Source organism: Centruroides vittatus, unplaced genomic scaffold, assembly GCF_030686945.1.
Source record: "Centruroides vittatus isolate TY-2023 unplaced genomic scaffold, ASM3068694v2 contig_754, whole genome shotgun sequence".
Classification (NCBI taxonomy): Eukaryota; Metazoa; Arthropoda; class Arachnida; order Scorpiones; family Buthidae; genus Centruroides; species Centruroides vittatus.
This window is the reverse complement of record NW_027122490.1, coordinates 2,237,846-2,265,373: the sequence shown is the minus strand read 5'-3', so window position 1 is coordinate 2,265,373 and position 27,528 is coordinate 2,237,846. Positions and strand designations below refer to the sequence as shown.

Genomic DNA, 27,528 nt, shown 5'->3' with positions numbered 1-27,528 from the left:
AACTCAAAGTCAATATTTTAACTTATTGTATATATTCTGGATCATGCTTATTCTGATAACATTAACTGACTAATAAAAATATTTGTGATTGCAATAAGTGGATATATGTATATATAGGCCTACACAGTCGAACCTCGTTTATGTTTCTCGCTTATGTTATATACGTTAAATATTTTTTTCGCTGTACTTTATCCATTATAAAAATACATTTTTTATTTATATAATTTCACACTTAATATTTTTCGGTACCCTATAGCACTTTTTTCTCACTTTCGCGTTATTCGCTTTAAAATGGAAAAATTTAAAGCGATTATTAAAAAAGTGAAAAAAAACGAATTATGTATTCACTTCAGCTTACTTAATCTGACAGCGAAATCGCCAGCGGATGCAAAAAGCAAAGCGAATAATACATAATATGTGATTGTGATGCCGTTACCGACGAATTTTCCCGTTTATCAAATCGCTCCGCCAGTCTAACACGTTGAAAATTTTCGCTTTCCACGTTTTGTAGTGTAAACCAATTTCGCTAAGCGAATAAAATTGGCTTTCCGGTTTCTCATTCGTTTTCACTATCCACTGTCAATGTGAGCTAACCTTTAGAATGACTCTATTCTTTCACGTGACTGGAGTTTAGGCGAAAGGAGACAACTGATGTCACAAACTGTACCAACTGACTTGTCACAGACCTGTATATGACAAGTCCATCGAGAAAATAAGAAGCAAACTTCATCATTTTTTTTTAAATATATGACCTAATTCCACAGTTTTACTTTTCCTTTTATATGTTGTAACATTTGAACAAGTGAACAACATAAAATACTATTAATATATATAGGCTACGTGTAGTAACTTACCATCATATAGTCGTATAGTAAATTGAAACTTATTTGTTAAGAATACACATACAAATTCAGTTGTACAGTGTTAATTTTCTCATTTCCCGTGAAAACGTATAAACGAGATTCGACTGTATTTGAAAACATAACATATATTTAAGTAAATTGCTATAAATCTGAAATGTTTAGCAAAAATTTAATTACAAAATACAGAAAACGTTATTTATTTTCATTAAGCGTAAATAACTATTCAAAATAATAAAAATATTTTAATCTTTTATGCATGATGACCTCTTTCGAAAATTATTAATAGATTTAATTTGTCAACCGCTGTTTATACTCATACAAAACAATAATAAATTGAAATTATAAGCTGAAAGATATGAAAGGAAATCAATTAAGAATTAATAATATTTGCTTTGTTAAAAATAATCAAAATTTTAAATTGTGTGTTTATTTTAAGCTACTAAAAATTTATAGATATATCAATTATTGATATATATTGTATTGTTTTTTAGAATATGTTTAAACAGAATAAGAATAGATTTCTCCACTGGCATCCAGATGACCCCTAGTAGTTTTTTGATCTTCCAGATAAACAGATTGACCACTTCAGGATACTAATGACCTCTAAAGGTTTATTTCATACAAATTTTCCTTTAGTTTACATCTTTCAATACTCACAATTTGTATTGTGACTGCATATTTTCCAAAAATCAAAAAATAATATGACTTTTCTTAATTATGTTTCAAATCACAAGTTTTTAATACAAAGAAGTTTTGGATAAGAGTTAAATCGCAACATAACGTTGACTACAAACTGTAATTGCTGTTATGTTTTACAGCAATTGTATTGTATGTTGTGGATGAAAAATTTAAAAATAATTGATATAATGATGTAAAAAGGCTTGATACAAAAAAAAGCTAACAATTTGCAGTAAACTCTAAGAAAATATCAATTTAAATATACAAAACTGCATATTTAAATTGATTGTATTATTTGAAAAATTGTGGGATGAATCTAAACTGAATCTGTTCAGATTCATTATTAGTTTTCAATACTGTTCAAGCAGACTAAGACACTACAGTTAACATGAATACAACAGTGTAGGCATTTTCTTTTTATCAAAATAACTGAATGAATATAAAAAATCAAGACTTTCTGTGTAATATGGTAATCAGGAAAAGTTATATGTAGTTAAAAGAAATTAGAAAATGTACTTAAAATATTTTAAAAAATTTTCAATATTAATGATGGTAAGATATCATATAGCTACAAGAAGTGTTGAGTTATTTATATTAAATGAAAGTAATATTCTTTCAATGTTTTATGATAAAATCTGAAAATGTATTGCTGAATTTCCTAACAAAATGAGTTTGTTTTCCACCAAGATGGAGCATTTTGTCATACTGCCAAATCCATAACATAATGACTGTAGAAAAAAAACAGATTAAGGTTTTTCATGGATAGTAAATTCATCAGATTTAAATCCCATAAAAAATTTATGGAATCTAATAAAGAAATGATATGATGAGTCAGTTCTTAGTAATAAAAGTAAACTTATTGCAACATTTAAGGAAATAACACTAGAGATCACAGGTTATGAATCAAAAGAGATCAAGTTATGGATTATCAATATTATATCCAAACATTACAAAGTATAATCAATGTTAAAGTTAAAAATATTAATTTTCAGGTTTATAAACATTAGTAATATTTATTATATTCGGTTTTCTGACAATTTATTGATGAAAACAGTATTCAATATAACATAATTTCATATTATTTCATTTTAGCAATTTCCAAATTTTTTGAATGAGAATTGTATAATGTCATTAATTCTATAGCAAAGACAGATGCAAACAGTATACAATAAAGAAAGGGGTGAAGATCTTTGGTTTGGATACAGTAAATCCGATGACAACATCGTTACACTTTACAGCAAGGGTGTCCAACCCGTGGCCCAAGGCAAGTTCCAATTCGGCCCAATAAACGTGTAATCAAAACAGACAATTTTATTTATTTTTTCTATTTATTTATTTCAACGGCATAAACTCAAAAAGAGGTTTCACAAAACCGTAAACCTTTATACATATTTTATTTTTGAGTGGAAAGGAAATATTTTCAAATACTTTGAAATGTGTGAATGAGAAAGGAATACTAAATAAAGCTGGAGTTGTGACTCAAAGAATTATAGACCCAAATTCGGGAAAAAGAGAGAAAGGCCAAAAGATAAAAAGCAGTGAGAAAGGTTAAATAGACCTTCTGTTATGCAAATATTGACCCTTAATTTTTCAACTTTCCTCACTTCTTTATCTTTTGTACTTTCTCTCCTTTCCCCGCATTTGGGTCTATAATCCTTTGAGTCCCAATTCCAGCTTTATTTAGTATTCCTCCCAGCATTGCAAAATTTGGCTACCCTTTTTTTTAGTTTGACGTAAAAAATATCATTTGGCGCATTGGCTACTTTTTGGGCTACATATTATTTATAAATATATTAGTTGAATAAAAATGCACTTTAAAATGGTGTTTAGTCGTTTTTTATTAATTAGAGACCCAAATAAAATAAGTATTTGTGATTTTCAAATAAATTTTTGTTTGTCTCCTTTATAATAAATGAATTTATCTTTTTTTTACTTAGAAAATTGAAAGTGTCTATAGAAGTATTTTTTTTTAAATATCCTTTTTCGTGATAAAGTTTTAATACTTATTACTATAACCTAGACATGTTAATCCTTAAATAAACTTGTATATTTAAGAATTGGGCCACAAGTGTATTGTATATACTTGGGGCCCAAAACTCCATAACTTCTAATGTGACCCAAAGAAACGAAAAGATTGAACACCCCTGCTTTAGAGCAACGTGAGGTTTACTTTTAAAGACCAACGTTTTATTAAGTTTGCATAAAACATCTATGGTTTATGGTATCAGTTCTGATTATTATTCGCCTAATGTATTGGTGTAAAAATATTCCATATTACATTCGTGTAATTTCGTATTTAAGGAGACAGTTGATTGAATTCAAACTGATGACGGACCGTAAAATGAGAGTCGGCCCGAAATGCATGTAATAATGTACGTAATCAATCAAAATAAATATAATTAAATTCTACGTTTTGGATCATTGAATAACTGATAGAGTTCCTATACATCTACAGACTTAGGTTTACGGAATTTTCAAGAATTATTGAATATCTATTAAAAAAGATCGTATGGAAACTATCGTTTCTACACAAAAAAGATCGTGTAGATACCATACTGAGTAATACTGAGGATGATAGATTTTAAAAGCTATCCAAAATATTGTAAGATTTATGTCCTTAAAACCAAATACAGTAGACACTACAATACATTAGTCACGTAAGAATAGGGCGACCATAAATTGAAAATATGAATAAATAACCACAGTACCTTTATTTCTCTATAAAACAAACGTTTTCGATCTTCCCCTAAGATCATCTTCATATATTAATCGAACAAAAAATGGTACATCTAAAGAACACGATGTATTTCAAATTCGAAAACTTCAATCAGATGCGTGTATAAAAATGACGTACTTAAATCATCGAAATGTACTTTCCATGCACGAGAAATACATTTTTCTTCTTTATAATTAATATATCCTCCAAGTTGGTCCGCTTTAAAACTTTTTAGGGCTTCTAATTCTTCTTTGAGTTGTTGGAGAACTAAGAGAATTGGAATACCTAAATTAAAGCGGCTTCTTAAAGATGATTTAGAGGAAGATCGAAAACGTTTGCTTTATAGAGAAATAAAGCTGCTGGACTAGATACAGGTACTGTGGTTATTTATTTATTCGTAAAGTCCAGTTTCGTAAAGATTTGCTTTTACTACTAAGCCATGCCAGCTACTATCTACAGAAAAATATTAAAATGTAAAACTAAAATTTTTAAAAACATTAACTATTGATCCTATTAAACGGCGATTCTAATAACCGAAAATCGAATATCTCTGTATTGAGAAAAAGGAAAATATAATAATACAGAGAACGAATTTAGTTACCAAATGAACAAAATTAACTAATACTAGAATATCTGCAAAATTTAGATAATGTAAATTATGTTGAAAAATTATTTAAATATTCATTTATTTTCGCTGTCTTGATTCACACTACCAAGTAGGCCAATATATATCACCACCACTTTCCTTGAAAATGACACAAAAATATCTGAAATTCGTCTAAATTTAATATCCGAAAGTTTTAAATTTTAAAAAACAAATAAAATGCAGTGGATTTTACCGTTTTGAATTGGTGATTATAATAAACGGCACTTACTGGTTACTTTACTTTTCTATTCTCGGGAGTATAAATGTATAAATAATAAAGCTAAGACAAACTAGAACAATAAAAATCGTAATATGTACTTGCTGTTGTAGCACAAACAATAACTTTAAACACTGTTATCAATAGTAATTTTCATAAAACTGTTTGAGAATATAAAGTTGAGAATAGAATTAGTGAAATTGTTGAAGCATGATTAGGGACGTTCCAACACTCCTGATACCGATACCGTATCGATACTTTACTTCGATAACGAATATTTTTGCACTCGATATTTTTGGTCTGATACCGATACCGGTATCGTTACTTTTCCTCCGGTATAAGATCTGGTATCGTTACATTTTTTACAGACAGGTAAGGCCGACCGAAACCGGATTTTGCAGTCGATTCGGGAACTGAAATGGAATTTTACACTATATTCGGTTAAGATAAACCTATAAAAATATTAATGACCAAAAATCAATAAATGTATTACGTCAAATTTCATTTCCATAATCTATGCTTAAAATTCTAATTACTATTTATAAGTTAAATAAATATTTATGCAGAACTTTTATTTGTTAATCAACTGGAACCATCAGTGATGTTTAAAAAAACTACAGTTTGTATATAATCGTTTGCATTGACAATTGTAAAATTTGAACACAAATAAAGAACTTTTAATGTACAGACACTGTTTCACCTTTTCACCAGCGATTAGAAATCTTATTCACCCATATCTCATGTTATAGTAGTACACATAGAGCCCATTATCAGGACTGTAGATCTGGAGCTTCTTTTGTGTAACTAAGACATCATACGAGCGTGAACTGAAGTACTGCCTTCTGAACCAGATTCGGAATTCAATTCCCTGGAGTAAGAAACAAAATAATTGTTCCTCTGGGGTCCACTCAGCCTTCATTGTAATGAGTACAGTACAGTGGCGTGCCGTGACATTTGATGACAGGGAGCTGTTTCTGTAAGAAGCCGACTTCCAGGGGCAATCAGTTAATTGCGCGTCATTGATGATCTAGGGCAACGGTGAGCAACCCCCGGCCCGCGGACCAGCTACGGCCTGCGAAAAGTTTCTATCCGGCCCGCGAGATCTTTAATAAATTATTAAATTGGAAAAATAACTAATTAATAGTTACTTTTCCAATTCTTTGTAATTTTCGAAAACGATAAGAGAAATAAATGTAGTAATTAACTTCTTTTTTTTATTTATTTCATATTTGCAGACTAAAAGATTACAGGTCACAAGAAGGCATCAATTAACTACTACGGCCTGCGGAAAAAACGTGAAATGCATTCTGGCCCATGCTATAAAAAAGATTGTCCACCCTTGATCTAATCTACTCATGATTCACATAATCGGGCGAGGGCGGCCGAATATCTAGCAGGCAGGCGGCTAACAGCACAGAACCTCTCCGAGATATAAAATTGGAAGCGTTATACGTGTGAAGTTTCCACCAGCTAAACCGGGTGAGGTTGGTGCTCTGTAAAGCGCATGCGCCAATGCCTATAATCTGGCTGCTTGGAAGCTGACCCGGTTTCGACATTCCTGACATTCCTTCCGCCACTGAATTATTCGAATATACAATAGCAATCTTATCGTTTTTTTTCACATGTAGTATAGAAATTTGTAATAAGATACATAATGCAGTTATAATAAAATATTAATTTTAATTAATTCAAAGTACGTTAAAATATGAAAATTTATATTTTAGAAAATACAAGGGAAGGTCATTGGAAGTTGGAAGCGCGCTTCCACCGCTTCCAATGACGGCACGCCACTGTACTACAGTACACCTATCCCTCTTTTTACGCGATTTTGAAATAACGGTATGGACAAAAGAAAACTAATCCCCTTTTTATGCGATTGATTCTTTAACACGGGAGAAACAGTTTATATGAAAATTTTTAAATTTTACTTTTCGTTAAAATTGTGGATTCTATCAAACATTTTTCAAAAGATGCATGTACTGTACAAAAAGGATAGATGTACCTTCTCAACAGTAAAAAACTGGAAGGTGACGCGACAGAGTGAACAGAGACATCCGGGAAGATTTCCGGTATCGATACTTTAAGACGATACCGATACCTTAAAACTACTCATAATACCGGTATCGATACTTTTGTGGTATCCGGACATCCCTACTCCTGATGCTTCTCCATACAGTCTCCTATGGCAAATGACATGAAAAACACTGTAGCCTAATTAAACTGATAGTTTTTAAGTGTATGATCAAATATCAGTAATAAAATATCAGAAAGGAAGAAAACAATAAAAAACCAGAAGAGAAAACTATTAATTTGAAAAGAAAATTACTTAAATCCTCCTTTAAAAAATTATACGAAAAGAAAGATTTAAAAAATAGCATAGTTCTAACTAAAAATGATATGAAAAGATATAAAATGATAGATTTATCAAGTATTTTTATTTGTTCAATCAAGCACAAATCACAAATTTGCTTTAAGGAACTTACATTACAGAAACATCCAAGCAATTGATTAAAATAGACTTATTAACTAACGGAGTGGATATGCATTTCCTGCATTGTTCCCTCTCATCAGTTCCTCCTTAATAATTATCTAGTAAGATAAAATTATGAAATGAAGCTATATTTAAAAATTTTTTACTTTAGTTAATAAAGTCTATTTTAATCAATTGTCTGGACATTTCTGTATGATAATTTCTTTAAAGTAAATTTGTGATTTGTGTTTGATTTGAATAACTTTAAAGAGAACAATAAGTATTAAAGTACCAAGTATTTTTAGTTTATTACAAAGTATAATTAGTCTTATTAATGAATGATGTAATAATATAAAATTTCAAAAGCTAATGTTAAAAATTCAGTTATATCAATTTAGAATGTTTGTTTATTAAATAAATTTCAACAATTACTTAGAAAGTACACATAACTGATTATATAGTTTAAAAATAAAATATTTAATCAGCACTTTCACCTGTTTCACTCAAACTACATTAGAACATTAAAAAAAGTTTAATTATTTACTGAATAAATGATTGTTTAAATTGGTATGACAAATTAACTAAAAGAACATAAAAATACTTATAAATGCTAAACACTGTTTTATTATATTTATATTGTTTAACTTATTATTATTTAAAAAAATAAAAAAAACTTAATAAAATAGATTATTTAAAAATTTTTCTCTCCTTAAAACAAAATTCTTAAAATTTGGTTTCAAAATCATGATGCATCCAAGAATCAAGGAACTATAGTATTTCATCACTTTTTTCAATCTAATAGACAATTTGGCATGAAAAGTTGGCTGTATAGAATTTTAATTCTGATACATAAAATTTAAATGCATGTAATTTTATAATAGAGAAAGATTTGAAACTTGCCATTAGAATTTATTCAAAACAAATTAGTTAAAGATTTTCCAGTTATATCTCATTGTCTGATGATTATAAGTTTTATGAAATGTTATGCACAGAAGTTAAAATTTTACATTTAAATTAAAAAGATACCATAAAACAGATAATTGTATAAATTGAAATGATACAAGATATAAATAAATTGGAAATAGTAGTAATTGAAAATAAAACTTTTGTAATCCAGCAATAAAATTTAATGAATAAACATTTTTAACTATCTTAAGTGACCAACTTGAGACTATAAAATAGTGTTGGCAAATCTGTGACCCATATGAAATTTCAAGATATCCACATTGAATGTTTAGAATGTATTAGGTTTTTATAAATTATAAAAAATATTTGATAATTTCAAAACTTTACATATGTTGTATGAAAGCTGGGTCCTAAATCTATCTTGGAAAGTCTTAAAGGCCACTAATTGTGGACCTCAGCCAGAAAAATTATAATTAATTAGTAGATTCCTATCAAAATATTTGTTTCCATTATAATCACATTATTATTTTCTTTTACTTATATAGAATTTATTGTTGTTGAGTATAATGTAGATTGAAAAGTTAAATAAAGTAAAATTTCTACATATGCTTTTGTTATTTTATAATTTTAATTTAATAATTGTTAATTTAGAATTCAATTTTGATTTTCCTTTGGAAGAAAGATTTTTCTGAAGATGAACATAAACTGCTCTAGAACATAAATTATTTAAACGTTTCTACTATAAATTATATTGGCTTTTTATATTTAATATAGTTTAAAATGTTTGTTTGTTAAAAGAAAAATTATTGCTAAATTAAATGGAATTTTTATTTTGAATTGTCTGAATTGATACATATTGTACTCTATAATCAAAAATTAATTATAATAAACTGTATAAAATAACTGAAAGTGTAATGTTTATGTCTAATGTCATGGCATTATTATTCTTTCAAAATTCAGGAAGGAATAAATTGTTCTTGTCTGTACCATGTTGCCTTTGTTTGAGCCCAAAGATCACTCATTATTAGAAGAAGCTGGTGTGACTGAGAGACCTTGAAGTGTACATCAGTTTGAGTTGTACCAAGCAAAGTGAGTTGATGAGTGATAGACAACTACAACTTAACTAAAAATACTATGACAGGTCAAACATTGGGTATTCTTGGCATTATTGCAATTGATGAGACCAATGGTATAACATCAAGGAAAGTCACAATATCAGATGTAAGTAATACTGTCAAACAGAACTTGCCAAAATTTACTGATGTGTAATACTCCTTGCTTAATACTTGAGACTCTGAGGTCTGTCAATGCCATACAGTACAAGTTCTAGTCTTTTCGTATGTTTTTGCTTCACTCTCTTCATGTTAATGCACATAACCTACTTCTCACTGATACCACATCCACAGCATTACAGTTGCATTTCTTTAAACACTGATGGCAATATCACAAAGATAAACCACCTTCTTAACATCCAACAATTCTGTCTCAAAATCCAACAGCTGTATATTCTTTATTTTGTAAACAATTAATACTATTGTGATCAAAATGTATTGGGAATGGTTCATTTAAATGTGTTTATGAAAAAGGGCACTGTTATCATTTTTTCATCATTTGGTATGACTTTCATTGGCATCTAACAATAATTGGTATGTCATTGTCTGTTTTTGTTTGCAAATACACTTGTTTTGAATCTAAAGAACTTTTGCACCAATGATTTTTCAAAATGCTGAGTATAATTGAGCAAAGAACATACATTAAATTTTGTTTTCACAACAGAATTACTGCTACAAAAATGTTGAAAATGTTGCAAAAGTATTTGGTGACAATAGTACATCGAAAACAATAGTAATAAAAGATGTTCAAGGAAAGCAGAGAATGTGTTGAAGATAAACCAGGTCTGGCAGACCATCCATTTCAATGAAGATGTCACTCAATGCAAAGATTTGGTGCTAAGTGAGTGTTGTTTAACAATTAGGGACATTATTGAACATATTCTAGTATCATTTGGATCTTGTCAAGCAATTTTAAAAGATCATTTGGGCTTGTAGCATGTTGCTTCTCAAGTCATCCCGAAAACATTGAATTTTTCCAAAAACAATGTGTTCAACTAGCTGAGAAAATGCTTTCTCAAGGCAACTTGTTCTTAAAATGCATCATTATGAGTGATGAAACATGGATCTATGCTTTTGACACAGAAACAGAACTGTTTCTGTGTCAAGTGAATGGCACTCAAAAAATGAGGCAAGACTGAAAAGACCAAGTCAAAGTCAGTTAAAAATCAAAGTCATGTTGACTGTTTTCTTTGATAGTCATGGTGTTATACATTATAAATTCCTTCCGACCAGCCAAACTGTCAACAAAGAATATTATTTGAGTATTTTGCATTGTTTGCATGAAGAAATTCATAGAAATCTGATTTGTGGTGAGAAAACTCTTGGATTTTTCTCCACAATAAGTACTTGCTCACAATGTTGTACTGCTTGTTGTTCATGAATTTTTGGCCAAAAATTCAACAAATATGGTTCCACAAGCTCCGTATTCACCTATACGGCACATTACTTTTTCCTGTTTCCTTGACTAAAATTTCTGCTTTGTGATCACCGTTTCAAGTCAATTGATGTCATAAAACAAAATTTGCTGTGAGTTTTGAAGGAATTTCATGAAAATGATTTTAAAGCATGTTTCAAAGTTTGCAAAAAACATTAATACGAGGGCTATTTTTTAAATAAGGTCTGTTGTGAATGAAAGTGAGAATAATGCGCAATCACGGAGGTATGCATGCGCTTCTGCTCCGAGCAAGCTTGGTGCACATTTTGACACCATTTGCAGCCATATCGTCTGTCTGTATGCTGAGCTGTAGAAGTTTAAAATGTTTAAGAAAATTGAGTCTCCCGCCGACTGTGAGATACGATCTGTTATTCGATTCTTGAATGCAAGAAACTTGGCAGCAGCGGAAATTCACCGTCAGATTTGTGAAGTTTACGGTGATAATGCTATGAGTGACAGTAAAGTTCGAAAATGGATAAGAATGTTCAAGGATGGGCGAGTTAATGTTCATGATGAGCCACGCCCTGGCTGACCTCTGATTTCTGAAGATTTGATTCGTGATTCGTGATTCGAAATTCGAGAGGACCGACTATTCATGATTTCAATGTTATCAATTGAATTTCCACAGATTTCAAGATCAGTTTTGTATACCATTGTTTCGGAGAAACTGAATTATCGAAAATTGTTTTCTCGGTGCGTTCCAAGACTGCTTTCTGACAATCACAAAACAAAAAGATTAAACAGTGCTTTATCGTTTTGACTCGATACGATCATCCACACAGTCCAGATCTTGCATCCAGTGATTTTCACTTGTTTTGATACTTAAAGGAGTTCCTTGGTGGTCAACATTTCAATGACAAAGAAGAAGTGAAAACTGCAGTCGTGGATTGGGCTTCTTGACAGGCAGCAGATTTCTTTGAAGTCGGAATTCAAAAAATTGTTGAGCAGTATGACAAATGTTTAAACAAAATGGAAATTATGTAGAAAAGTAGATAAAAGTATGTAGAATATGGAAAAAAATATATTTTAATGATATTTACAGTATTTTTCTTCTTATTAAAAAACGGACCTTATTTAAAAAATAGCCTTCATATAAGTGCATTGCAGTAGGAGTTCCCTTTGAAGGGAACAAAGTAAATTTTGATGAATAAATTCAAATCTTGCATTTTATTGAACCATTCCCAATACTTTTTGATCACCATGGTATATCCATAAAAAAACTCAAAATAAATTTTCAAATAATTTATTTACTTCAAGCCCATTTAAATTTTTTCCCCTAGCTGATGCCATTTCTTAATGTCCCAGCTCCAATTGACCATAAGCTTTCTATTGGTCAGAAATTTCCTCTAAAATTGAAATTGAGGTGAGGGCAGGAGAGAAAGGCTCAGAGCAGATAGCAGTAGGATTTCAGATACTTGTGAGCCAACAAAGGAAAGAGAGAGAGAGAGAGAGATTATACTTCTCTAGGAAAGACATTCAAGTATAGGTGAGGTACTGAGATCAGATGAAGTGTAGACCAGATCAATCCACAGTCTAGGAATTCTCAAAAAGAAATCTGATTCCTGAGAATTGTCCAAAATTGTTCCAGATCATTCTGGATGATTAATCACTACATAATGAGACATGTTAAATGTGTACATTTATTGTAAATAAACTGAACTAACTTGAATGTAGAAGTATATTTCACATTAATGAGAATTTTAATATTTTAAACTGTGCTCAATCAATTCTTTCGAGACTGCATAATATTCATGATTAAACAACTTACTATGACACCTTACGAACGTGACACGTTCATAAGGTGTCGTAGTAAGTTGTGCTCAATCAACTAATCAGTTTTAGAGACAGAAGTTAAAGAGGAAACTGACTATCAGTTTCAATAAGCTCCTCATGTTTACATTGTATATTATTCCAAATATTTATTTTTGGATCAATACATTTCTTGATAAAATTCTTAAAATGAAAATTGTTCTGAATTTTTTTATAATAAACTATATAATCTATTCCTGCCTTTCTGTCTAAAGTTGGCACTCTATACTGAATTAATGTTTATGAATAAAAAATAATGAAAGAAGAAAACATGTACATATAAAAAAGTATTAAATGAAACACTAAATAAATAAATACATTAATCAACAGAAAACTTTTTAAAATTCTATTTATTAAATGTTAAATTGATCAAAATACAAAAACAAAACAATTATAATTACATACATATTTTCATCATAATCATATTCTCATGCTTGAAAAAAATTTTGAAAACTTCTTCACAAATCAAAAAGTCCCAAAGATACCTGTTAAAAATTAATTATGAAATTAATATTAATGGTAATTTTGCTTAAATTAAAACAAAATGACCATTAATTTAAAAAAAATTTAAAAAATAATGTAAGTAATAAAAATCATAAAGCAGTATTTATAAAATAAGTCAAAACATAATTTCTAACATTGCTTAAATAAATGAATTCATTTCCAGAAAATAATATTAAAGAAAGAGGACAGCTACATTTAAATAATACTTTAATAATTATAATTAAATAATACATAGATAATCAGATATAAGTGTAATAAAAAGATTAATCAATAAAGTAAACAATTAAAAAATATGTAATATTAAAATTAGTTTAGAAACTATAGATTAAGACAATATTATTAAGAAAATTAAAATCATTGCTGTTACCGGTGAGCTTCGCTGAAAATCGTTACAAACGTTTTCGAACTATAAAGTTCTTCTTCAGGTAACTGACGACCATTAATCGAATGCAATTCGAATAAAATCCTAATGGAATACGATTCCGAATTCTATCGCTTGGATCGTTGACGTCATCCAGGCATGCGCTCTTACCGGCTGTGTACTATCTTAAGTTCTTGTTTATGAGTGCTTGCCATGCCGTTGACAGGGCGATTTCGTCCTTATTGTTGATGCAGTTATCTTCCTTGAGATTAGCCTTATATATGCACAGAGCTTCCAGCCATCTAAGATGGTTTACGCATTGAGTTGTGTGTATTATTTTGGCTTGATTGAGAAAAGGTTCTATTTCCGGATCCGAGGCATAGATAGCAAGAGCGGTGGTTGACCTCGCGTGTAAAATATCACTCTCGTGTTCTTTTAGTCTTACTTCCAGGGAGCGCTTCGTGGATCCTACGTAGATTAGACTTCTGTCTGTTCTATGGTCCATAATCGGGATGGAGTATACGCCCGGAAGTCGTTCCTTGTTGGAAATGTCTTTACCGTTCTTTAATATATCCGAAATTGTAGCGCATCTTCTATAGGCTATGCGTATATTCTTTTTCTTAGCTATTGATCTGTATATTGCTTCAAGATATGGATTATATGTGACCGGTATGAAATTAGGTCTAACCTCCTCGTGTAGCTGTTTAGGTTGTGGATCTTGGCTATTGTGTTTGCGGATCAATTTACTTGCAATCCCTTGGTAACCATGTTGAACTGGAGAGACGCGCACATAAGTTACTGTCGAACGACTTGGAAGGATACCCATATGCTCTGACGAACCCAGCGGAACTATTATCCAAACTCGGAAAGTTACCAGCATCTCCCTGGCTTCATAACAGTGTTGGACTTTAAGTCGTTATACCCGTCAATCAAACTACCGCCGGTATTTTGCGCCCTTAGAGACAAACTCTTTAACATCGTAAATGACAGCTCTCTGCATCAACAGATTTTAGAATTGGCGCATCTATTATGTTATAACTCCTTTTTCCAATTCAAGGGGGTCACATATGCCCAAGGTAGAGGGGTCCCGATGGGCAGCCCCATCGCAGGAGATCTATGTGAGATGGTGGTGAGGCAATTGGAATCTAAGATCATCACGAAGTATTCACCGAACATCTTACTATATAAAAGATACATAGATGATATTCTCATCCTGTGGAGACGGAAACCAGACATATCGGAGTTTGTCGGGGCATTCAATGATAATCCTTACGGCATGACCCTAGAGATAGACCAAGCACACGTTACGGAAGCGCATTTCCTCGACATCAACATCAAAATCGACCAAACGTCCATCCACACAGAGGTCTACCGTAAACCAGAGGCAGAACATCTCTATATACCGGCAGGATCCTGCGACCCGCCGCAATATAAAACAGCAGCATTTAACGCTTTAATTAAGAGAGCTTATACACACTCGTCATCCCAGAGCTCTTTACAAGCCGAACTGAATCGTATACATCACATAGCCGAGAAACATGGTTACCAAGGGATTGCAAGTAAATTGATCCGCAAACACAATAGCCAAGATCCACAACCTAAACAGCTTCACGAGGAGGTTAGACCTAATCTCATACCGGTCACATATAATCCATATCTTGAAGCAATATACAGATCAATAGCTAAGAAAAAGAATATACGCATAGCCTACAGAAGATGCGCTACAATTTCGGATATATTAAAGAACGGTAAAGACATTTCCAACAAGGAACGACTTCCGGGCGTATACTCCATCCCGATTATGGACCATAGAACAGACAGAGGTCTAATCTACGTAGGATCCACGAAGCGCTCCCTGGAAGTAAGACTAAAAGAACACGAGAGTGATATTTTGCACGCGAGGTCAACCACCGCTCTTGCTATCTATGCCTCGGATCCGGAAATAGAACCTTTTCTCAATCAAGCCAAAATAATACACACAACTCAATGCGTAAACCATCTTAGATGGCTGGAAGCTCTGTGCATATATAAGGCTAATCTCAAGGAAGATAACTGCATCAACAATAAGGACGAAATCGCCCTGTCAACGGCATGGCAAGCACTCATAAACAAGAACTTAAGATAGTACACAGCCGGTAAGAGCGCATGCCTGGATGACGTCAACGATCCAAGCGATAGAATTCGGAATCGTATTCCATTAGGATTTTATTCGAATTGCATTCGATTAACGGTCGTCGGTTACCTGAAGAAGAACTTTATAGTTCGAAAACGTTTGTAACGATTTTCAGCGAACCCCACCGGTAACAGGCTTTAAGTAGGTTTTATTAGTTTAATCCGGTGTAGTAGCGGTTGTCACGTAAGACAATATTATTAAGAAAATTAAAATCATTGTTGTTCTCTGTAAAATCTGTGATGTTATATGTATATTTCAATGTATTGCTGTTTATTTGATAACACTAGAATAGATTATCTTATTGTGGGGCCTCTTAAACATGGGATCCAATTAGCTTAAAGCCAGTTCTAGTTCTAAGCAATAATTCCTAAAACATATTGTACTGTTCCTCCGTTTTGGCATATTTATACAATAAGGAAAATCCTTCAATTTTTACTACAATTTTTTCTATTATGTGGAGAAGGGATGTTGTAATTGTATCTTTCTTTTCTCTATAATCCTTATAAGTTTGAGAATTTCAATATAGCACTTCTAACATCCAAAGGTTTTCAATGACAATGATGTTATGATGGCAAATTAAATGAAAAAAACTGTATCATCATCATCATTGAAAATGTTTGATAGGAATGCTGTATTGAAATTCTCAACCTTACTTGTAAGAATTAGAGAAAAGAAAGAAGGAATTTTTTCATTTGATTGGTTTCTTTTCTATCCAATCATTCATTAATTTTTTCCATACAGCCAATTTCAAAAGTTTCCGAGGTTCTTTTTCAGTGACATTAATTAAAAATTATCAAAATTCTTAGTAATTGATTGCTTGCTGTTCTCTAAATTGGTTAATGTTCCTCGGAACATACAATACCGGCATATCAAAATTCTATTTTCCACATTTAAATTTAGCTTTTTTCTACAAAAAAGAATTTCCATTACTTTAAATTTTAATTTGGCTTGAGCAATTGATTATTTACCTCTTTTATGCATCATCCATCCTAATTATCAACTAAACTATGACAATTAGTAGTAGTAAAAACAGAAAGAATTCTAATCCTATTCATTTCTTAGAAATAATACAAGGATGTGTTCTGTTTCCATTAATTCAAAATGTACAAGAAAAAATACAGTTAATACTACATAATGATTCATAAACAAAAATATTGAAAAAATTTATCTCATCTATATCTCAAACCTATATCACTATTTCTTATGATATTTACTAGTGTATATCCTGAAGGTGTAATAAAATGAAATACAGTAAAATTTCTCTAACTCAAAGCTCAAAGAGGCAGGAAAAATTTTCAAGTTACAGACGATTCAAGTTAGAGAACAATAGAGTAAAAAATGCTGATTCTGAATAGATTTGTATTTTTACCTCTCTTGCCATTATATAAAGAATCTTTGATAGCTTTTTTGTTTTAAGCAGCCTGTGTAACACCTTTCAGCAAAATGTTCAATGCAACTAATAGAATTGAACAGTTTTGCAGGTACATCTTGTTGAGATAAAGTGAGGGGACCTCTCGCTTTGGACTACATCATCATCTGTAAATGGGTGTTGGACAGTAGAAACAACTGTCAGAAAATTTCATGGAAATTCGATAATTAGGATCACTTTGGATAGAATAAATATTAAAATTTGAATCAGGGAAGTTGAAATGAACATAAATCGATGTCTGGGTAACCTAAAAAACTTAATGTTTGATTTTGATAGGATAATTTGGTGAAACAGAATAATATTCAAATTCTAGTAAAATATTTTTTATATAAATATAACTACAGTCAAACCTGTTTTTATGCGGGGGATAGGAACCGCATTAAAAAAGACGCATTAAAAAAAATAGCACGAAACTTCACGAATGGCTGTAAAAAATAGTTTTCGCAACACAATTAAAAAATATTTTTTTTATGCGGTCAACAGGGACCGCATAAAAAAAGTCTCACATAGAAAATAACTCAAAACCGTACGAAATAGAATTTATTGACAACAGATGTCAGCACTTGACTGAATCGTCTGGTCTATCGTCTGTTTTACATATTTTTGTCCAGGTGGTGTTTTGTTGACTTAAAAAGTAAATTATTTCATTTTTCGCATATTCATGCAATAATATTACTATAATAAGTGCATTTATGCTATAATAAGTTTATTTAGCTATAATAAGTCAACGTGAGACATGACGAATCGCACGAGACTAGTCGCCAACTATACCGCACAAATAAAAAAATCGCACAAAAAAACCGCATAAATTAAAAATTCGCATTAAAAAAATCGCACAAATAAAAATCGCACATAAAAAGAGCGCATAAAAACAGGTTTGACTGTAATTTAAATTAAGCTACATTAAAACCATAACAATCAAAAACTACCAAACAATTTAAGACATCTTGTAGATTTATTCAAATTATTGTACTGCAGATTCATTCAAATAATTTTTGAAATCTGAATGCTTGTAACAAAATATTTCTTCTATTTTAAGTATATTATACAAAATACAATGTTGATGGAAAATGGAGAGAATACCATTTTATATTTAATTCTGTCACTTTTTGTGTTGTGGTTTGAATAAGATGGATATCTGAAAAAATTTTTCAACTAAATAAATCTGCGAGATCCTTAAATTGTTTAGCATTTTTGGTTGTTAGTTTCTGTGAAAAAATAGTCAAATATTACAAGGATTATGCTACATCAATAACTGATGATTCATATTAAAGTTTCTTGAATTATTCCAACTCCAATTTCAAAATTTATTTATATTCTTTCCAATAATACAAAAATTAATATTTGTTATTATTATAGCTGGCTATTCTTATAATCTTTGAATGCTAGTTCTTCTAATTGGCTATATAATAAATTAATAGCTATGTAAAGCTATTAATTTATTATATGTCTTCTATCAATAATTTATTACTTCATCAATTTATATCTTTCCACAGATTAAAACCATTTAATAATCAAAATAATAATCTTTGATATCAGATTGTAACTTTATAAAATATTTTAATTCAGGTACAAAATTGACAATTAACATAAATTAACTTCTGTTAATTGTAAACTATATTATAATCTGTCTGAAAACAGATTACAAGTGATTCTGAAATGTTACACCATCACACACTAGTGTACAGCAAAAGATAGCAAAGTAAGCTGTGAATATTATAAAAGTATAGTTTAAAAATGAAAAGAAACCATCTGTATAAAGATATGTTACATCCATAATCAACTGATAGCTGGACTAGGTCATTAGGATAATATTATAGTTATTATTGTACACAACTATTCATAATATATTTATATATAATGTGCTAGAAAAGTTTTATGTTACCATGAATCAAAGCAGTTTGAGAACCACTGTACAAAGATAATGTTATCTAATGAATAAACTAGAATATGCATCATTACAGTCATATTCTGAGATATTCAAGATAATATTCTGATAATATTCAAGACAAACAAGTCAGACTTTAAACACTGCCTATAATCTTGCAAAATTTATTTATATTCTTTCCAATAATACAAAAATTAATATTTGTTATTATTATAGCTGGCTATTCTTATAATCTTTGAATGCTAGTTCTTCTAATTGGCTATATAATAAATTAATAGCTATGTAAAGCTATTAATTTATTATATGTCTTCTATCAATAATTTATTACTTCATCAATTTATATCTTTCCACAGATTAAAACCATTTAATAATCAAAATAATAATCTTTGATATCAGATTGTAACTTTATAAAATATTTTAATTCAGGTACAAAATTGACAATTAACATAAATTAACTTCTGTTAATTGTAAACTATATTATAATCTGTCTGAAAACAGATTACAAGTGATTCTGAAATGTTACACCATCACACACTAGTGTACAGCAAAAGATAGCAAAGTAAGCTGTGAATATTATAAAAGTATAGTTTATGTATGTTTTTAGTCTGGAGCGCAAAATAAATGGTGGTCCCTCTTGGGCAGACTTGTCTTCAATTTGATTAATAATAATCTCGCCATCGGTCGGAAAAATCGACAAAAAGAAATTTTAAAATACCGACGCCAGGGTGCAGCTTTAAAATTTGCATTTTCCAGCGCTTATTCCAGCAGATAAAAAAGCAGAAACACCTACTGGCTGGATGGTTAAAGAGTAAGACGTCTGTGTGTCACCGACTCCTAGTTTTAACTGGATGTTTGTGTTTTTTAAAGGACTTTTTTACCTTTGGCGACATGAAGCCTAAAAAGGAAGGCCTGTCGCCATATGTGTATGTTTTTAGTCTGGAGCGCAAAATAAATGGTGGTCCCTCTTGGGCAGACTTGTCTTCAATTTGATTAATAATAATCTCGCCATCGGTCGGAAAAATCGACAAAAAGAAATTTTAAAATACCGACGCCAGGGTGCAGCTTTAAAATTTGCATTTTCCAGCGCTTATTCCAGCAGATAAAAAAGCAGAAACACCTACTGGCTGGATGGTTAAAGAGTAAGACGTCTGTGTGTCACCGACTCCTAGTTTTAACTGGATGTTTGTGTTTTTTAAAGGACTTTTTTACCTTTGGCGACATGAAGCCTAAAAAGGAAGGCCTGTCGCCATATGTGTATGTTTTTAGTCTGGAGCGCAAAATAAATGGTGGTCCCTCTTGGGCAGACTTGTCTTCAATTTGATTAATAATATAACAAATTATAATATTAATGTAAAATTGTAAAATGCATGAAAAATTGATATACAACGTTGATGGAAAATGGAGCGAATAAGATGAACTGAAAAAACTACTGACGAAGAAGTATTACAAAGTATGAAAAAAATATCTTCTAGACCACTGACAGCAATCTTTTTCCAAAGCTGGGTCACCAACTTAATAAAACTAAAATTCAATTTCCCAAACTCCAAATCAAAGGTCAAATATTTAATTTCAGTATTTATAAAACAAGTTTTCATATTTTACTTTATTTAACTTTTTAATGTCTATAAACAATAAATTCCATAAAAGTGTAAGAAAAATAATGTGATTATAACAAACATATATTTTGTTTCATGGGAAAAGAAGTTAGTAAAAGTTAAAAATATATATACGAGTTAAAAATTGAGAAAATAAAAAGTTATTTTACTATTAAAATATAATATAAAGAAACTTATATTTATTTTTAAAATTAATTTTAAGAAAACATAAGTTTCTTTAACATTCATATTTATTTTAAAGTGGAAATGTAAAAAGCAACTATCCAAACAATTATTATTATGCCATGTCACTATTAAATTTCAAGTTGCAAGTATAAATAAGTAATCAAACTTAAAAAATTTTTACAAATATTTAATTTCATTTTATTTATAAAATTTTATTTAAAAAATTTAGAAGTTCAAACCATAACGTTTAAAATTTATATTGCCAAAATTTCAAACAATTTAAATCAATATTTTAAATTTAATAGCACATGAAAACCATAAATAGCATTAAAGTTTCTTAGAAATTGTCTGTATTTTAGTATTTTTTTTTGTTTATTATGAAAAATTATTGTATAGGTTGATTAATTTTAACCATGCTATCATTGAAGATGATATTAATACGGTCAACTTATATTCTTAAAATAGATAGTGTTTCAAGGAATCACAAAATTTGAAAATGTTTTAAAACTTATCAAAAGTTATTTAAACTAATAAACTAAAGATGACTTTTGAAATTTGAAACTTTTTAATAATGATACATAACTATAGTGCACAAACTATGCACCCAGGTCAAATCTGGCCTGCAAACATATTTGACACATCATTTAAAAACAATAGAAATTGGCCTAACTTTTAGTATACATTATATAGAATATATAAAATATTTGTAGCCCTCCTACTTTTGACTTATGCACAATTTGTCCTGCGAATCGAAGTTTGGACAACACCAATACATAAGACGTAATATTTAAATTAAATTAATAAATTCATTAAATAAATGTTTTGATCTATAATATGAGAATAATGTACAATATTTAAAATGTTTTATGTTTGTTAAACATGAACTTATTTGAAGGAATTATGTTATAATAAAAGAAATTATGTTATAAATAAAAGAAAGGAATTATGTTAGTTTGCTTTATTTGTATTAGATTTTTTTAAGTTTTAGGAATTTTAAGTGATGCTTTATAATATTTTATTTTGAGAAGTTACGACTACAATATGTAATCAAGAATGATTTAGTTAAGGAAAAGTACTTATAACATCACAATTCAACTCATAATTTAATACAATTTACTTATTGTTTGCAAAGTAGTAAATAAATTAATTCACAAACAATGGTTAGACTGTAATTGTTTAATTTGATTAAAAACATATACATTAACTTACCAATTAATTAAGTTTTTACATTCAATTACTTGTAGTTGTAGAGGATTGATCATGAATTCTATGTAAAGCTAAATCTGTCCATTTTTGTTCTTGTTCTTTAAGAGTTTCTTGAGGGTTTCCATTATCAGGTTCAGGATCAGGAAGTTCTAATGCTGGTACAGCAATATCCTCATCTGGAAGTTTGTCTTCTCTCCATTTGCTGTCAACAATATCAATTAAATGTCCTTGCCGCTGAACATCACTATCCATTATTAAATCTAAAATATACATAAATATTTAAAACTTCAACTTCTAATAATAATTTAAACCAATTAAAAAATAAATAGAAATGTTTCAATAAATGATATATTTTTGTTTTAAATGGTTATTTATATTAATCTATAAGCACTACAAGAACTAAAAGATTAAAACAAAGTTACAGCTAGTGTAAAATATAAATTATTTCAATAATAATCCTAATAGTTGAGATTTTTAACACTTTTGTCATTACAAACAATAAAAAAATAAAATCAAAGATAATAAAATTTTTCTTTATCAAATTATAATCAAAAAATTTATAAAAATATTGCATTAGGATATTTTTATTTTATATCCAATATCAATTAGTTATAAAATTAGAATTGAAAGCAATGAGTTAATGCAATTATTTTATATATAAAACAATTCCTATGAACTTATTCACTTATATCAAAATGCTTTTCTAGAGTTCAAATCAGGACTATCAATTTCCTTGAAAAATAAACTGTAGAATTATACTATACTAATTCTTGCACATATTTTGATTTCTATAAATCACAGAATAATACTTTATACTTAAGACAAGTGGTTGAATTTATTTTTAAAATTTTTTTTAGATTAATGTTACCTATGGTTCCAAGATGGCAGCTCGTCTCCGATTCCAGCGATCAGAAGACAGGGAACAGTGGGAACGCACGTTCTAACCTAACCTAACCTATTCTAATAAATTACCATAATTATTACCAACAAAAATATTAGAATCGGTTAGGTTAGGTTAGAACGTGTGTCCCCACTATTTCCTTTCTGGAATCAGACAAGCCGCCATCTTGGAACCATAGGTAACATTAACCTTTCTTTAATTTATTAAATATTTCACTTAAATGATTTAATATCAATACAGCTAAAATCATATTAATAAATACATTATAAAATTTTTGAAATATTTTGATGCTAATCAATAAAAGTTTATTCAATAAACAGTTATTTTGCTGTTTTCAATCATTTACCTAAATGATTATGAAATTATTGTGAAACAACTTGACATGATTGAAAAATTAATATACATTAAAATTTATCATTAAAGAAATTTAAAAACAAATATTGCAATTCAAATTTGAATATTAATGTATTGCTTGCATAACAATCTTTTACTTAATATTAACTTTCAATTAATATTAAACAACTCTATAATTTATTAATATAAGTGATTACATTTGTAATAGATATAATAAAAGCTCAATGTTCATCTTATCACATTATTTTAAAAATAAATAAATTATCCACATTTGTAATTATTTTTCCAACTGTTTCATAAATATGACATCATATACAGAAAGATAATCTGTATGAATCACCTATGAAACTGGATAGTTGTTTAGTTTAAATACATAGAAAACTATATCTAATGACAATTAATTTAATCAGTTTTTAGAAGTATACTGCATTCTTGAAGGTTTGAGTAGTACTGTGATTTATGACAAGTATAGTTTACAAAGAGAATGTCAAATTTAAGTTTAACAGGATTTATAATTACCACAAGATTAAAATAATGCTGCGTAGCAATAAAAATAATATCTATTAGCCATTTTCAGTATTTTAAAACAACTTCATTTACAGTTTTTTTTTAATAATAAATGATGGATAAATTACAAATATGTAGAAAAATTTAAGTATTTTTAATGCTTAGTTTCTTATCTGTTTATTGATTTATTTTTTGCTTTTAAACATATTGTATTAATTTTATACTTAAATATGTATCGTAGGAAAACACGCTGCAAATTTTAATATAACATTTAATAGATGCATAATGCAAACACATTTATAGTATGATACAAATGTATTTTAAAGTATAGTATTTTAAATTTAAAACTCGATTTATTATAGGTTCTTGGTATAATCAATATAATGTCATGGATAAAAAGTATTCAAATCTATTATCTTTTTAAGAAATATTCAGTGATATTGATTTCATGTAAAAAATGATAAATTAATATATTTCAATACTACAGTTTTGGTATATACTTGCTGAATGTATTAACTACATTCTTTTGATTATAGGGCTTCTGTTTCTAAAAGAATAGGATCTAATTCTAAAAAATTTAGGATATACACCCTCAAAATCACCAACAATATATCAAAAAATAACATCATGAACTCGTGTAACTTTTTGTCTGTTATTGCTATTTTATCATTTATAATATTCAATCATTTTTAAAATGTTAAAATTTATTAAATTATTAAAAGGATAAATCTTACATAGATTTATACACTAAACCTTACATTTGAATTATAAATAACACATGGATCGACGAGTAGCGCCACCTCAAGGTGAAACACAGAAACCTATCAAGTTATTTGTTTTGTAAATAATATAATCTGTTGTTTTTATATTAAATAAACTGCTAAAAAATATTTTAAACTATTAGTATCAATTTTCTAAGCCAAAGAATAGCTATTTTCGAGGTAATATTTTGGATCATCCGTCTACAGAAAACCAAACTTTCTGTAAATGTATCCTCGCCCACAAGGTCTATAAACGTGTTTATAGGCCTTGTAACAACGCAGGAACCATACCTGTACGTACTGTACATGTGAGCCTTTCCTTGATACAGCTTCCAGAAATCAGCGTACTTCCGGGCTGCGACTGCAGTCACGCCGCGTTTAACTATTCAGCCCACGGAACTATGATGGCTTTGAACAGCCTTCTTCGCTCTTCATGGAGTACTTTGTTATATACTCAGGGGGTGTGAGGTTTTGCCCCACGTAGGCACTGAGGCGCGAGCGATAGCTAACACCTAAGGGCATGACTATATGGAGCGTCGCTCGTCTTGAATGACGCGTAGCCTAGAAAATAGGCAGAGTACTGGTTCAAAGTAAAAATTACTCTCAGTCAATTCGCGTTTTTCATGAACTATAGAGAGCGCTGAATTTTTACAAAATGGCTACTTCATCTGGGTCGCTTGAAAGTAGTCAACGTAAAATGAATTATATATACTATCTGAGATATTGAAATATGCTGCTTGTAGCAGTTCATCGAGAAATTTTATAGAAGGAGAACAATTATTGCTAGCAGGACACGTCATTTTATGTGGTATTATCGAGAAAAATGAGCAAGATCGTTCTGTACATTTTTGTGCTCTTTGTCTGCAAACATCAGCTTTGACTTCTGTCCCACACAGAATTACTGGATTTTTAAAGTTTATCGATTTATCATATAAAATTGACAGCATAACTTGTTCCTGTAAAGCTGACAATCGGGAAAATGCAAACATTGCTTGGCAGTATTATTGTTTCTTAACAGGTAAGCTTGGTTTTTTACAACACTATACGTATTTTAGTGTAATATAAGTAGCTAATTAGTGCTGAAGGTTAATTAATTAGGTTTTTTTAAGATTTACTGATGTTTATATTAATTTTTAGATTCAATATATCTTAATCTAGCAATTCGTTACATTTTACTTATTATGCTAAATTCTTTCCGCTTGTTTTTTTTATTTTACCTTTTTTTGTAACAATAAATAAATAACTAAAATTATAATGAATTTATTCAATTATATCAATTAATATATGATTGGATAGTTGCTTAATTAACAATGAATTATCATTATCTTTAGAAATAACATAGAAGGACTTGAAAAATTATCCAAGACAGATTTGGAATGTTCTTGGAACAAATTAAAAGAAAATGTCCAGTCTAATTATGAAATAATTTCAATAAAGAAATTTTGCTATACTGGATCTAATAGCAGCAGAATAGGTTTAGATATTGATTCTGAAAAGTGCTTAAACATTTTAACAGAAGCTATGCCAAATTCTTCACTAACAAAACATATGTAAGTTTTATCTGTTTTAATTTTTAATTATATGAAATGATTGGTATATAATATATTAAGTTTATTATTATTATTGTAGGAAAGGACGAAAAAGCCTTGCATCTTTATCAGAGATAAATAGAGAGATCAACAGAGTTGATCAGAATAATGATGTCAATGCTATTTTCTCCCACATTCTAAACTTTAGTGCAATTGGAGTTTTTAATTGTAATAAATTGTATTATACAAGTATTATAAAAAAAGAATTAATATTAACTTTTAAAAATATCGGTTTAGAAGACTTGCCAAAAAGTCTGATGGATTATTATAAAAATAAAGTTATGGTGAGTATTGAAGAATGTAAAAGAATATGCCTAAAAAGCAAAGTAAATAAAATATTATGGAAGGAGGAGAGGAGCAAAAGAATTACAGGCAATATATGCTATAATTTTTATACATATCATTAAAATTCTAATCCAAATTGGAATGAAAAATTTTCAAAACGGAATATTTTTTGGGGAAATGAAAATACGGCATATGGCCTTTTGCACGAAAATGATGCAAGACAATTATACTCTTCACATTCTGGCAAGAGAATTGTAGAATTTGGCCTTATTATTTCACCAGCTTTGCCATGGTTAGGATATACCCCTGATGGAATAATAATGAAACAAAATATTCCAACTTCTCTTTTAGAAATAAAGTGTCCAGTAAAGGGGAGGAATGAACCTATCCAAGCCTTAATTCAAAAGAATGTGTTGAAGTTTATTACCATTAATGGTGAAAATGTTGAATTAAGAAAGAGACATAAATATTACGGTCAGGTTCAGCTAGGGTTGTTGTTAACTAATTTGCCAGTATGCGATTTTGTGATATATTCATCATTTGATAATTCATTTATTTCTTTTGAAGTAAAAAAAGATGATGAATTTTTAAATAAATTTATTTCAGTACTAAAAGAAATATATTTTAATAAAATGCTTCCATTTTTATTTACTGAAAGTAATGAATAGTGTATAAACATTGTAAATATAAACATTTAAAAAGTTTTTTCTTTTCTAATTCATAATTTTTATTTAATATGGATGTTCTAATTATTGAAATATCTTGTTGTAAATATCTTTTATTAAATGAAAACTGTAAAAAAAAATCTTGTGTGAGATAATGTATTAAAAATATAAACAATTACACAATTATTAAAATTATTATTTACAATATGGTAATTTTGAATTAAAATTTGTCATCTGACAGTATAGGAGGAGAAAGATTTCCTACAGCTGTT

The 27,528-nt window shown here is 29.4% G+C and overlaps 2 protein-coding genes and 1 pseudogene across 7 annotated transcripts in view; 2 read left to right on the top strand and 1 right to left on the bottom strand.

Moving 5' to 3' along the window:
• The window catches only part of LOC136981430 (anaphase-promoting complex subunit 13), a 424,687-nt gene that overhangs the window by 66,289 nt on the left and 330,870 nt on the right, over positions 1-27,528 (bottom strand). For 2 of the 6 annotated variants that reach the window (XR_010881704.1, XM_067277754.1), the window contains exons 1-2: positions 24,715-24,796; positions 22,198-22,454 (exon numbers count right to left, since the gene is read on the bottom strand). Coding sequence is in view for 5 of the 6 variants with exons in the window: in XM_067277754.1 (XP_067133855.1) it covers positions 22,219-22,446 (228 nt within the window). In the remaining variant the exon portion in view is untranslated. Of the gene's footprint in view, positions 1-13,184; positions 13,338-20,793; positions 20,830-22,197; positions 22,455-24,690; positions 24,797-27,528 lie in introns of those variants that run through there. The other 4 variants (XM_067277751.1, XM_067277753.1, XM_067277755.1 and 1 more) reach the window with 4 other exon arrangements.
• Positions 14,808-15,842, top strand: LOC136981390 (uncharacterized). Its single transcript, XM_067277704.1, has one exon. The coding sequence runs from the start codon at positions 14,808-14,810 to the stop codon at positions 15,840-15,842; it is 1,035 nt and encodes a 344-aa protein (XP_067133805.1).
• Positions 25,414-27,302, top strand: LOC136981389 (uncharacterized; annotated as a pseudogene).